The sequence below is a fragment of the Babylonia areolata genome, chromosome 30 (assembly GCF_041734735.1).
Source record: "Babylonia areolata isolate BAREFJ2019XMU chromosome 30, ASM4173473v1, whole genome shotgun sequence".
NCBI classification, from domain to species: domain Eukaryota; kingdom Metazoa; phylum Mollusca; class Gastropoda; order Neogastropoda; family Buccinidae; genus Babylonia; species Babylonia areolata.
In genome coordinates, this window is record NC_134905.1 from 10,322,605 (window position 1) to 10,337,213 (window position 14,609).

A 14,609-nucleotide genomic window follows, 5' to 3' on the forward strand; every position below is an offset into this window, starting at 1 on the left:
ACAAGGTGCACAAAAACCCAAAGCTGCCTTCATGAAACAGAAAACTTTGTGGCCAAGTTTCAAAAACAGGGGTTAACTAAACAGTGCACATATCTGTTGTTGACAGATTTATTCTTTAGAAAGTATGGGGCTATGAGATCCACAAAGTACGAACAGGAGTTGGGCTTTATTTGCAAAACGTGTTTATTCATTTATTAACCGATACAACAGAAATGTGCAAAAACAATTCTCATATAGAATATGAGGCATACGCAAAATCTTGATTTAATCTAAACTAAAATGGATTTAGCATTATTTTTTAAAAAGAAAAGAAAAAACAGCCTATTTAACCCAGGCCAACATGTACGGTGAAGGTTGAAACATAAAGCAACCTGTAACTACACCTACAGCACCATCACCTTACCTCTACTTTGGAAGCCAGAAATACACAGGTGGGTGCCATCAGCCAGGGGTCAATGCACTTAAGGGAATTTCTGGAACCAGCACAAGAGGTTATGGTCACTGGACACATCTCACACATGCACCAAACTTTAGTTTCCATTTTGATGAATTCTGTTTTCTCTAGCAGATGTGGTGCTTTAGAACCAAAGGCACACCACAAGCAAGTTGCAGGACTCAAAATACCCACCCATCCAACTGTCTAGGACAACTAAACCCTCTGGCAGACAAGTGGAAAGGCTCTCTCTTCTTGTCTGTCAGGCAACCAAATTTTGACTGTGTCAATGAGAGGGTGAATGAGCTGTCAGCTTCAGTGTAGACTTACACTTTTCCTTCCTCCCTTCTTCATTTTAGTTTAACACCTCTGACCACCTATGCCAGTTTTTCTTTACTGATTGCGCTCTTGTGTCTTCCATGAACCATCTCTTTACTTATGGTGGGCATAAAGAAATTTGAGGGACAAGCAGATCTTTTTATCTGAAATAATGACTTTGGCCAATGACATTTAGAATAATATTCATATCTGAGAAAAATACATTCTTCACCAAAGAATAAAAAGCAACAACAACCAAAATAAATATGATTCCATTCAGAATTGCTACATGTAAATCTGCACACAACCCTCATCCAGAAAGACACACGCATTCGCATGCTTGCACGCACACGCACACACACACACACAGTGACAAGTGCAATCACAGGATCGAGTTTTGTTATGTAACTAGTAACAGATACCCGTGCTGCACATTGAAACATTGACACAGGATAATGCGACATCACACTCTCATGTTCTCTTCAAGAAAGAAAGAAAAAGGCCTAAAGCAGGTGGGGGGAAACTATGTTGACGTGCATTACTCAGGACCCGAAAACAAAATGTGAAAAGCACACATTCGTCTAATGATGATATTGCTGTGCTTATTAGGATCAAACGTATTGCAAAATGTAACTTCAGCAGAATCGGTTTTTTTTTAAATGAAAGGCAGAAAGATACCGAAAATGATATGATTATGACATTTCACTCTTGTGCAAGACACGAAGGTGCCAGAAACTTTGGTGTCCAAGAAATGCACGGCAGCAAACTGCTTTTACATGGCGAAAGACAGATCTAATACTGAATGATGTCATACACTAGAGTTGCTGTCATCCACGTGCAGGTAGATCTATTTGTGTCTATTGTCGCCATGTACTGTGTGTCATCAGTATGTATGTTTTCTTATTTTTGTGTTACCACAGACATGACTCCAGAGCTAAAATTGCTGCATGTGAGAACAGAATCCGCAGACTTTTTAAGTACTTTTCGCTTGATACTGTTTAAACATGTATACATGGTAAAAAAACAATTGATAAGAAAACAGTTGGTATGCCTGTTAATTCTTGCAAGGACAAATGGGCACTTGAAATTTTCAAAAATAACACCAGTCATGAATGAGCATGTCTGATGATGTACGATTTGTTGCATGACAGTAGCATATGGCGGACACCACTCACCTTGAATTATAGAAATGTTTACATTTATGCATCAAGCCTGCAGTCTGGTGTGTGTTGACTAACCACTGATGGAATGTGCCTTTGTGTGTGAGCTGAAATCTGCAAAAACAGGATAAACTTAATGTGGCGTTCATGTTTTTATGTGTGTTATGTTTGGAAACGATGTTCAGCTTTAGAGAATAATTCTGAGACAGAAATATCGCTTGCCAAATCTTTGTCAGTTTTATTTTAAAACATAAAGATGGAATAATATGCAATGATTTTGCACAGTCCATGGATCAACCAATATGTTATTGTGGCGCAGGCATGGAATGCAATGCAGACAATGGAACAGGACATGAAAGTGATGCACAAAAAGGATAGTTTTGAAGTTCCATAAGCCATTTGTTATTACTAGTTAAGCGTGTTGGGTTACGCTGCTGGTCAGGCATCTGCTTGGCAGATGTGGTGTAGCGTATATGGTTTTGTCCGAACGCAGTGATGCCTCCTTGAGCTACTGAAACTGAAACTGAAACTATTACTAGTTATCCAGACTTCAGCGAGTCCAGAACCATGCTACACGGCTTATCTTCTGTACTCCCAAATCTGCTCATATCACTCCTCTTCTTCATTCCCTCCACTGGTTGCCTATTGAGAAAAGAACAGAGCACAAACTCTTTCCTGTGCTACAAATCTATGACTGACATGTCTCCTCCTTACTGTTCTGAGCTTCTGCATTACAACTCTCCACCTCTGGTCATCAGGTGATGACCGTCTCTTAAAAGTTCTCTCCTACAGAACCAGATCAAATGGAAAACACACTTTCTCTTTCCAGGCTTCCTCCGCATGGACCTCACTCCCGTTTCCTGTCCATCATGCTGTTTCTTGCCCTTCTTTCAAAACCTCTTTGAAAACTCATTATTTCCAGCCATTCAAATCAGAAAATAACTCCCCGTCTTCACTTTTATGTTTCCATCAATTCAATTCATTAATTCTATTATCTTTACTTTTTTTTTTTTTTTTTTTTTAAACGTAAACATGTTCATATGCCTTGAACGGCCAAGATGTGCTTGCACACTGTGTGTGTGTGTCTGCATCTTGTGTGTGGAGTGGGTGTGGGTTTGTGGGTTACAGTTGGAGCAGGAGGATTTGTGCACATGGGTGTATTCGTGTGTTTTTAATATGTATAAGTCATTGTGATTTTCATTGTAAATGCCCCGCGGTTTTGATTCATTTCTTCTTCCTCGTTCGCCTCCCATTAGATGAGCAGCCCAGTGTCCTCGATGAAGGCTGCCGTCCATTGCAGCTCCTCCATGGTGCCGTACAGCTTGGCTTCCACTGCTGTCGGTGTTGGCCAGTACTTCCTCCTGGATGTTGCATGCGTTGTACAGTCTTGAAGGATGTGGTCGGTTGTCATTGGTCCCTCACCACAAGGGCACTCTCCACTCTGTCCAATGCCAAATTTTGTGTGCATGTGGTGGAGCAGGCGGTTGTGTCCAGTCCTCAGGCGGAAGATCTTGACCTGTTCCCATCGTTTCAGCAAATGGTATCTATCTTCTGGGTTATGTTTGGGGTGCTGCAGGCGCCACTTTATTCCTTGCTGTGCCTTGATGATTGTCTTGATTTCATCATATGACACCAGTTTGTTGGCCTGCTCCTTCTGTGCACCGTCTTTTGCCAGAATGTCCGCTTTTTCATCCACCAGTCAAGACGCCTTGAAAGACAAACCCCAGTCTTGATGGAACACGAAGCAAAGCCTATCCCGGCAAATGTCACCCACCCATCTTGGAAGAGGCAGGTGTTCCCAACAGTCGTCACCAGCATTCCCGGAGTGGAGAAGAGAGGAACACAGTCAGACACCCAAAGGAAGGCCCTGGCCATGGAGTACCGTAATATCCCTAGCAAACGCCCCCCCCCCTCCACAGAGTTTTGGGGCAAAATGGGGGGGTGGGCATTTGCTAGGTAGACAGCCATTACACAAAAAATAATTATAACTTTAGTTAAAAGGAAAAGGTGAGCGACTGTCCTTCTAGTTGTTTTATGCTGATGTACGCAAATGTTGCCATTCTACATTGCAATTTTCTTGTCCTCGGCAGTGCAAATTTCTTTTTATTTTCCCGATTTCTGTCGTTGTGTTGGGCGTTTTCGTAAGAAGAATATTAAACATGTGAGGCTGAAGCCCGAGCAAAAAAAAGAAATACGAACGAAAACACACACGCGCGCGCGCGCGCGCACATGCGCACGCGCAAATTTGATAAATACGATGTACAAAGACAGCAACACTGTGGCAATAAAGAGAGAGGTTTGACGGAGAGAGAGAGAGAGAGACAGAGAGAGATAGAGAGAGAGGGAGTGCGCGCGGGGGAGGGGGGTGCGTATGTTTTCCATTCAAATCTAAATCAAATGCAACTTTTGTCATAATAAGTTGACTTTTTCTTTTTTTTCTGTTTCGCGTTTTCTGTTTTCCAATACCCAACAATACACAGTTGTGTCTTTTTGAATATGTTTAGGTAGCTCTACATTAAGGTATATCAACATAAAGCGCATTGTCTCATAAAATATGAGAACGATTTTTGAAGGAATTATACATTATGAAAAATAAACAATAAACAATCCTTTTCCTTGTGAAACTAAAAATCAACTGTCTGTATGATAAAAGAGAAAAAAATCGTAAAATATTTTTCCAGTTCTCGGACACATGAACACAAACATATCTGTCTGGAAGTCTGGCAAACAAGACGTTCGGTTAAGTCCTTCAAAATCTAAGTCAAAAGCAAATGTTAACATAATTATATTATTCTTTTCTGTTCCACTTTCCCTTCCATTTCTACCATTTCCCAACAGTTAATGCATGGTCTGTCTTTTTGAATATGTTTAGTTACATTGTTAGGTATGTCAACATGAAGCGCATTGTCTCAGTCAAATATGAGAACAGTTTGATTTGCAGGAATTATACACTGTGACAACTAAACGGAAACGTTTTTTCTCGTGAAACAAAAAATCAACTGTCTGTACTATGAATAAGGAGAAAACCCAATCAAAACGATTCTCCAAATTTTCAGACACATGAACACACAATCTCTTGTCTGGAAGTCGGGTGAACAAAGCGTTCAATTAAGTCCCTGAAAATCAACATTGTCGTCTTCACTTTCATCCCCACTCGAAGCGTCTTCAGGAACCTCACCGTTGTCTTCGTCGTGAGGGAGGAAAGCGCCAATTTCATCTGGAAACCACTCAAGTGTTTCGTCATCTTGAGAACCATCCAAGGCATTTGAAATGGCGCACCTGAGAAAGGCCTTCACGATCGTGTCGGGCCGGATGTTCTCCCATGCAGTGCTGACCCAGTTGAGGACGTCTTGCCTTGTAGGCTGTCTGAGGTTGCCAGCAGCTGTGGGGGGTCTTGGTTGTCTCATCCACTCAACCCAGCAGTCCCTGATGCCATCTTTGAAAGGTTTGCTGAGACCGACATCGACTGGTTGGGCCAAAGGGGTGCAGCCTGCAGGCACAATGACCGTGTCCACCTGTTGTGCATCAAGCGCTCCTCTGACCTCTGGCGTCCTGTGAGCGTTGTAGCAGTCCAGAACAAGGAGGCGACGCTCATCTGATGGTCCGAGAACACGATGAATCCAGGTGAGAATGGTGTGTCTTGTCATCCATCCATTTGCAGTGGCACACAACTGCACATTGTCAGGCACTCTCAACTGGAGATGGACGCGAGGTGGAATGCGCCCTTCTCTCTCCCGCAATATGACAAAAGCTGGAAACTTCGTACCATCTGCTGCTGCTAGGAGTGCCATTGTGAAGCCTCGTTTTTCTGCCTTGGTGCTTTTGACACGCACTTGCTTTACTCCTTTCAGGCTGTTGGTGCGGGACGGCAGCATATCAAACCGCACCATCGTCTGGTCCATGTTCATGATGTGCGACACAGGGTAGCCATGGCGATGACGAAGTCGGAGAATATTTCGACGGAACTGAAGAAGTTGATCTTGGAAGTCAGCAGGAATCTTTTGGCTGGCATTGGTTCCTCGTCGAGTTGTCACCGTGTGTCGCTGTTTCCAGCGCTTGAGCCACATGTGTGATGCTGCAAAGCCCTGCACGTTGAAAGCACCTGCCAGCTCTATTGTCTTTCGCTGTAAATCCTTGTTTCTCACCACACGCCCTTCACCTCGTTCCTCCTCCAAGAACTGGAAAACGGCCTGGTCAAGCTCTTCAGATCTAACTGGCGGTCCATGAGATAACTTTCTTTTGCCTTTCTCCTTTCCGTACTGTTGCTCTAGAATATGCCTGTTTTCTCTCCACTCTTATTCTTTTTCTGTCCACAGAAAATTCTCTAGCACATTCTGAAACGTTGCCAGCTGCTTCATTGTCAAGATATCTAAGTGCTTTCAATTTGAAAAATACCGTGTAAGAGTTGTGTTTCGGCATGTTCTGACGTACGCTCAATGACTCCCCTATCTTCACAATCAAACGTTATAATCATCAAAACGTCACTAAAAATAGATTTGATGCAAGTGTGTGCATGCGTATTTAAAAAGGCTAGGTTCAGCATGGGAGAAGAGGGGCCGGAAGTCGGACATCGAATTGATGGGATGGGTGAGGGGGGTGGGGGGCGAATGAGGGGGGCAAGGGGTGGGCGTTTGCCAGGTAGTTACCCCTCTGCACGAATTTTAGCAGAAAGTGGGGGGTGGGCGTTTGCTACATACTGGGCGTTTGCTAGGGATATTACAGTACATCTGCAACCAGTACCCCCAGGAAGACTGGACCCTTGTCTTTACAGATGGCTCCGCCACAGAAGCAACGAGGGATGGTGGAGCTGGAATCTTCCTCCGATACAAAGACAGAGATGAAGAAATTGCAATCCCAACAGGAAAATACTCCACCAACTTCCGAGCTGAGCGAAAAGCCCTCTGTGATTGGGCATACCAAATGTCCTTTTATTATCATTATTGTTATTTGTTACGGCTTCCATTCACAAACTGTTGCTTAACACATGTAGGTGATTTGTATTACAAGAGAAACATACAGATAATTATTGCATTGTGTCTATTTACCACCTGAAAGAGACCTGCAAAATGAGTGCCCATGAGCATGTCTCAGATTTTGCTGCCATTTTCTGATTTTGGAAGAAATATTCATAAGCAAACAAAAAATCACTAAAAATTGCTGCAAATCTTTTTTGCACCAAAATAGCTTTATTTCATTTACCAAATGATTAATGTATAATATGAGGCAGGCAAAACACACCGTCATATTATGAACATTGTGCAAATTTAGAGTGTGAAGCACCCTTGACTCAGCTCAGTATTTCCAGTATCAATAATAATAATAATAATATTTATATAGCGCTGAATCTTGTGCAGAGACAAATCAAAGCGCTTTCGCACCAGTCATTCACACGCATGCATAACTCTAAAACTGGGGAAACTAAAGACAAGGAAGAGGCAGGGAAGGGAGGCTATCTTGGGAAGAGGTGGGTTTTAAGGCCAGACTTGAAAGAGCCGAGTGCGGAGATCTGACGAAGCAAAAGAGGAAGTTCATTCCAATTGCAAGATCCACAGACAGAGAAAGAATGGTGGCCAACAGTATTGTAGAACTGCACATATATCTTGTATGCATGTGTAACTGATGTAAACCTTTTTATTGTAAATGTCACAAAACTGTGTCCAGGCATGAGATTGGGAAATTGTGATTGAGTCTGAAAGGTGGGGGCCTGGGAGCTGCAGAAGGCCCCCAGTGTGGGTCCATGGGGCAATGCCCCTGGTGGGGGTCTGGGGGCAAAGCCCCCTGAAACTGAAGGGTTTTCTCAATTTCAAACCATAAAATCAGCACTTGAGGGCCACCAATGCCTCTGAGGTATTCCAACCTATATAAGACAAAAATTGTTCCAATTTTTCCTAAACTGAAGTGTTTCTGCTTTCAAACCTGTAAAAGTCAGCCTTGGGAACATGATTTTCAAAATCTTGTCTCATGTGTGTGTGTGTGTGTGTGTGTGTGTGTGTATGTGTGTGTGTGTGTGTGTGTGTGTGTTTTCAATGCAACTCTATGTGTGTATGTGAGAAAGAGAGACAGACAGACAAAGTGATTGAGAATGGGGGTCGGGGGGACATGGGAGGAAAGAGTAAAAGTTTGTATGTGTTCATGTATGTGCACTGCTTTAAATACAATTCTGTGTATGTTAAACTCTTTGTGTGAGTGAGTGAGTATGTGAGTGAGTGAGAGAGAGAGAGAGAGAGAGAGAGAGAGAGAGTGTGTGTGTGTGTGTGTGTGTGTGTGTATGGCTGGAGAATTGTCCAGGAGTTTCCTCTGAAAATGGCTGGTGTGCAGGGTGGCAAAGCCCCATGGCCAAAAATGAAATTACTGATTTTTAAGAGGTTTGGGGGGCCTCTCTTCACGCACGTGTGTGTGTGTGTGTGTGTGTGTGTGTGTGTGTGTGTGTGTTTTCAAGGAAAATGTACTAAGCACACAAGTTTGCACTGTACCATTAAAACTGACATCTGGTCTCTTCAGCTGTAGTCTTCATTCCACAGACAGGCATGTGTGTTGGTTGAGGAAAGAAAGGGGCATGTGGAATGACTGGAGGGAGGAGGGGGTGGGTATGTGACTGGTTATATCACATTCAGCAGTCATGGATTCTCAGCTAGAGCTAGTGGTCAGTGTTTCAAGCATGGACTGTGTGTGTGTGTGTGTGCGTGTGTTCAACTAAACTGTGTGTGAGGGAGAAAGAGAGGGAGAGAGGAGAGAGAGAAAAGAGAGAGAGAGAGAGCGTGAGTGCGCACACACATACATGTGTGTATGTGTGGTTTCAGTTCAACTATGTGTAAACAAGAGAGAGGCAGACAGAGAGAAGGAGAGGGAAGAAGGTGGGGGGAAAGAATGCAGGTTGTATTTGTGTATGTGTATGCATTGCTTTCAAATTCAACAGATCTCGCCGTGTGTGTGTGTGTGTGTGTGTGTGTGTGTGTTTTCAATACAACACTGTGTATATGCGAGAAAGAGAGAGAGACAGAGAGAGAGAGAGAGAGGGACAGACAGACAAGACAGAGAGGGGGGAAGGTGGGAGGAAAAAGTGCAAGTTTGTGTGTGTGCATGTATGTGCATTGCTTTAAATACAATTCTGTGTGTGTGTGTGTGTGTGTGTACTCATGTGTGTTTTTTTTCCAATCGAACTCTGTGTGTGTGTGTGTGTGTGTGTGCGCGCACGTGAGAAAAAGAGAGGGAGAGAGAGAGAGAGAGAGAATGTGTGTGCATGTGCGTGTGTTTGTGCTCATGTGCGTATTATTAAACTCTTTGTGATTGTGTGAGTGCTCATGTGTGCACATGTGAAGGAGAGACTGAGAAAATTAAAAAAAAACCTGAGTATGTGTATATGTGAGTGCATTCATGTGATTTTTTTTTTTTTTTTAACAAAGTGTGTGTGCGTGTGCGCGTGCGTGGGCGTTCAATTCAGCTCTGTGTCTATGGTGCGTGTGTAACTTTGATAATCTGGCTCACAGTCATAGATCTCAGATCTAAATAAACTGACAGCTCTTGCCATCAACTGTCTGGCTTTGTCAGAAAAAGCCCTGATGTCAATTGCTACAAAGTTTGTTTCAATCCCAACAATGTTACTTTGTGCATAAAGTGGCAAACATTTGCAGCTTTTGCTGAATGAACTGAGGGTCAAGCAGATGTACCCACGCCCTTTGGGGCTTGACAGGGATGGAATCCAGGGCACCAGCATTTACAACAGCGTTTACCTGTAAATGTGCATGCACGCACATTTGTTGTGTGTGTGCGCGTACTCGCCGCATGTTTGTGTGTGTGTGTGTGTGTGTGTGTGTGTGTGTGTGATCGCCCACAAGTGTGTGCATGTGCGCACGCCAGCGTGCGTGCTTTTTCCAGTGTATCAATGCGTGCCATGTGGGGATCACCTTTTGTTATCGGCATTTTTACAACATCAAGTGACCGTCTTTTGCCTTTGATTTTAGTGCTCTGACAAGTTACTGGATCGCCTCTCAAGGGATCAACAAACAATCGACGCTTTCTAAAGAGCATTCCAGTTTCATTTTTGACAGATCATCAGTTGGCAATTGATATAGAATGGCACATCAGCTTTTGGCTTTTTTTTTTCTCCAGAAAATGGACGCTTCCTTTTTTTATGTAAATCTGAAAACAGATTTCCGTGCCTTGATGGAAGAGTTGCACCCATACAATCTGACACCAATCGCACTTGGTCTTGCCCACGGCATCGATTTTGTGACTGGCGTCGCCTACCCGTAAAGTTACTTTTTTTGTTCTTCACTTCTGTTTTCACGGTCTCATCCTGCCAGGCCCAGTTTCACTATTTTTCACTTCTTTATCGATCTCTGATGCAAAAATCTTATTATCCTTTGTGAGTTTTCTCATTCTGTAGATGACTGAAGACGATTGACGAAATCAGGTATCTTTTCAAGTCGTGAAGCCCGCGAGCGAAAGTTGTGAAATCGCGACTGAATGCAGATAAGCTGAATGATGACAGAGGAGCAATGAACACTTATTCTCAATTGGTTCGCTTATCCAAACATGGGGCATTTTAGCAAACGCTGTGGGTCTGTCTTGTCAATCGGTCAACGTTCATGCAACCTTTGTCAGTCGGAACCCCCCCCCGCGCCCCCCCCCTCAGATTTTCTCAACGGATTTACGCGAATCTCAAAAATGACCTCTGGAGCCAATTTTCAGTCGGAAATCCAACGATAGTTGGAAAAATCTCATGCCTGGTGTCTGGGAAGTGTGAGCACAGTCTACATTCTTATTCTTACTACTGTCTCATGACAATGAAATGCTGAAGATATCATGCTCTGTGAGAATAACTTTATACTTCAGCCAGATGCTCTTCACCCAATTCTCTGTCTACACACACAGTTTGACTGGAGGACCATACCTTGCATAGAAACGTTTGAAGTATACTGTTGCTGTGGCAATCACCTGCTGGCGTACTTTCAGCTGTTCGCCTAGTGCCTGGATAACTGAGAAAAACAAATGTTGAATTCATAATCAACAAAAGTTTTAAAATCTAAAACAAACACGCTGCATTTCAATTTTCAAAAATATTTTTCAAAGTACTAATTAAACTATAAGAAACTATATATTTCAAATGTTTTAAGTAATGTTTTCTGTTTTGTTTTGTTTTAAATAAAGGACTCTCTCTCTCTCTCACACACACACACACACACACACACATGTGCACACAGAGACATTTATAAGGAAACATACATGATAATAATAATGATGATGGATACTTATATAGCACACACACGAACACAACACAAAACATTAGCTGCACATGATGCAAACGTGCATGAGCTAACACGCACACAGTACACACATTTTTTTGCATCTGAATACATGTTAACATAGTAAATATATGAACAACAATTTCATGATTACACCCAAATGGAAACAATTACACCCCAAGACAGAAAACCAGCTATAAATAGTTTTATCAATATTTTATTCTCCTTTTAAACTCACAGTTGGCAAAAAAGATCATGATTTTTTGGTACTCATCCTCTGTCAGAATTTTCAGATCATGCTGTCTTTCCCGCAACAAATCTTGTTTGTCCAGAATCCACTGTTGGCTGAAACATGAACCAGTATACATATATGGCAGTATACTGTTTAGAAACTAATCTCAAGTCAATCTTCAGCAAACATATCCATGCATGCACACATACTAACAGTGACACAGAGACTGAAACATGCACACATACACTCACTCATTCACACACACACACCCTCAGACAGACACAGTGTCAGAGGCATACACATATATGCATAGTATTTCTCATCGATCAAATTTATTATAAAAAAAGACATACATGTCCCCCAAAGTGGTGAAAGACTGGCTGACATTGTTAACATGTTAGGAATTATTTCTCTCTAGATGATATAAACATTTGTACTTACCACATTAAGTAGACAATGAAAGCATTTTCTACATTTTGAATCTAGAAAATATGGTGGGCAATTTTGTGTTTCAATTTTAATCAAATGATCATAACTGATGGCTGCATTGGAGATTTAGTATGACAATGAGCTAGAAATTATATGTTGTAAGAGAAATTATCTGAAAGAAATTCAGAATGTTCAGTTCACTTCAGTTATCCAAGGAAGCGTCGGTCAAATCCATATACATCAGCTACACCACAGCAGATGCCTCACCAGCAGCATAGCCCAATGCATTAAGTCATGCCTCGAGGAAAAAAAGCATAAACAAATGAATGGATAAATCATTCAGTGTGAATATAGGCTTATTATAACCCAGCGTTTTTTTCTTGTTGTTTTTTTTTTTGTTTTGTTTTGTTTTTTTAATAATTGTATCTTTCAGCCTAATTGCATGCATTTATATGTTGTATAAAGGCACAATATTGGGAGCCTTGATCTGATTTTTGCATGCCAATGATTGTGTGTGTGTGTATCTGTGTGTGTGTAGTAGTAGTAGTAGTAGTAGCAGTAGTAGTAATAGCACTACTAGTACTACCATTACTAGTAGTAGTGGTAGTAGTAGCAGTCTTCAGTTCAACGTCTTTCCACTAAAGTCATATTAGACAAGAGAAAAAAAAATGGGGAGGTAGAGAGAGGAAGGGAGGTGACTGAGGGTGGAGGGTGGAGGGGTGGGGGGGGGGGGGCAATGGGGGAATAAGTGTGTGTGGTTGTGTGTTGTTGTTGTTATGTGTGTGTGTGTCTGTGTGTATGTGTGTGTGAAAGGGGAGACAGTGAGAGACAACACTGGGGGGAAAATGGAAACGCTAATATGAAACAACTATTACAGCTATAACAAATGTTCTATTGAACTACACAGCAAACCATCTGCAATAGCAAATAGCATCTAGCAACTGTTAAAAATACATTCACAATAACTTCTGGTGAAGTTTGGTAAAAACGATTTCAGAATCTGACATTCAAATATTACATGTCTGCTAGAAGTAAGTTCTCCACATAATATGCATTTGGTATCTTTGCTGAACTTAGTTACAAAAGCATTCAGTTTTATCCTGTTCGATAATGCATGAATTTGCCTTCATCATATCAAATTACTGTCTGTATTTGTCTGATTGATAGTTTCTGGTTGTTTAAAACGAATTATACATAATTTTAAACTTTGCCACTTTGCTGGTGTATTTTCCTGACATTGCTCCACAAAGATTGTTCTAGTAGTTGGTTACCCTCTTATACTTGTAGTTGTACAGAGGCACACATTATAGTTTCCTCTGTGTGTGTGTGTGTGTGTGTGTGTGTGTGTGTGTGAGTGAGTGAGTGAGTGAGTGAGTGAGTGAGTGAGTGAGTGTGTGTGTGTTGAGTGAGTGTGTGCGTGTGTGCGAGTGTGTATGTGTGTGAGAGAGAGAGTGCAAGTGTTACTCTACTTACTGTCCCTGTATCAGTTTCATTCTGTGTTTTATGTGGGTATGCTGTCACTAGAACTATTATTTGTATACGTACTGTAATGCAAGACAAGGGCACATGTAGCTTACTGCAGTTAAAGAGTAAATACGGATAAGTTTACACTAAAAGCTGGAAGAGACACAACGGCTCATGGATCCAACACATTTCGTCAGAAGTAACTCTAAGAAAGCAGAAAAATGTGCTCGCAACGTACGATTTAACAGCAACTTATGCAGTAAAACTTTTTTTTTCTTTTTTTTTTATATTGATTTAAGTTCTTGAATGTGACTGCGACAATCAATAACATTTGGACACTGACAACATCGCCAGTGACCAGGATTTTGTCACAAGTCGGCAGAAGTTCTTTTGTTACGCTGAAAATAGTGAAATATTTACAAAATTTCGCCATTCTAATCAAAACAGTTCACTGGCACAAAAGAGCCTACATAAAAAAACAAACACACAACACAATATTTCTTCGCTATGAGCAGCATCCCTACAGATACTTACTAGTGTGAACTGTGCCAGAAATTCCCTGCCATGATCTTTCGCTCTTTTCGGTGTCTTCGTCCGTCCGGAAGAAGAAAGTTTCTTCTGCTCGAGGCATGCGCAATGATGAATGCGTGAAGAAAGGCGCGCTTTTTTTGCTTTTTTCGCTAAACTCTTTTTTTCTTTTTTCCCACAACTTCTTTGGCATTATGAGTTAAATATCAAATTCCACATTTTGAAGGAGATGGCGGCGTAACTAACGAAGAGAATATAACACTGAATCAATAACAGGCCGCTCGTATGCGGTAAGCCCTTGTCTAAAGTATAAGCAATACTGAGAAAAATAACTTGATAAACAGAATTCAAGAATTGAAAGTAAAATTCAGTTAAACAATAAGAAAATGAATAGATATATAAATAAGTGCCTCAATTTCAAAACTCCATACAAAGAAAGGCATACGCAAAGATCATTTTACATGGTTGTGTGTCAGTGTATTCACGGCTTCACTCACATATGTTTGAATCACACTGAGTTACCAGTCAGTTCCAGTAGCCTACTAAATTATGTTTCTGCTGGGCATGGATTAATTGAACATCAACATCCACATTTCGTTCCTTCTGAATGATTTCAAATCGGCCTCACTTGAGAATTCAACTGATTAACTGACATATATATACGCAAACTCAACTCGTACTAGTACGCACAATACATATCAGTCCTGCATACATACATATACCGGCACTGGCACTCATACAACTGCATACATACAAACATCATCCATCTATCCATCCATCCATACCTACCTACATACGTA

The 14,609-nt window shown here is 41.6% G+C and overlaps 1 protein-coding gene across 2 annotated transcripts in view; it reads right to left on the minus strand.

Moving 5' to 3' along the window:
- Positions 1-13,875, minus strand: part of LOC143275275 (cyclin-C-like) — an 85,292-nt gene extending 71,417 nt beyond the window's left edge. Inside the window, exons 1-5 of one of the 2 annotated variants that reach the window (XM_076579254.1) lie at positions 13,816-13,875; positions 11,395-11,501; positions 10,805-10,889; positions 1,927-2,025; positions 404-473 (exon numbers count right to left, since the gene is read on the minus strand). In XM_076579254.1, coding sequence (XP_076435369.1) covers positions 404-473; positions 1,927-2,025; positions 10,805-10,889; positions 11,395-11,501; positions 13,816-13,847 — 393 coding nt within the window. In that variant the 5' untranslated portion in view covers positions 13,848-13,875. The remainder of the gene's footprint in view (positions 1-403; positions 474-1,926; positions 2,026-10,804; positions 10,890-11,394; positions 11,502-13,815) is intronic. The other variant, XM_076579255.1, reaches the window with a different exon arrangement.
- Positions 13,876-14,609: the final 734 nt, after the last annotated feature.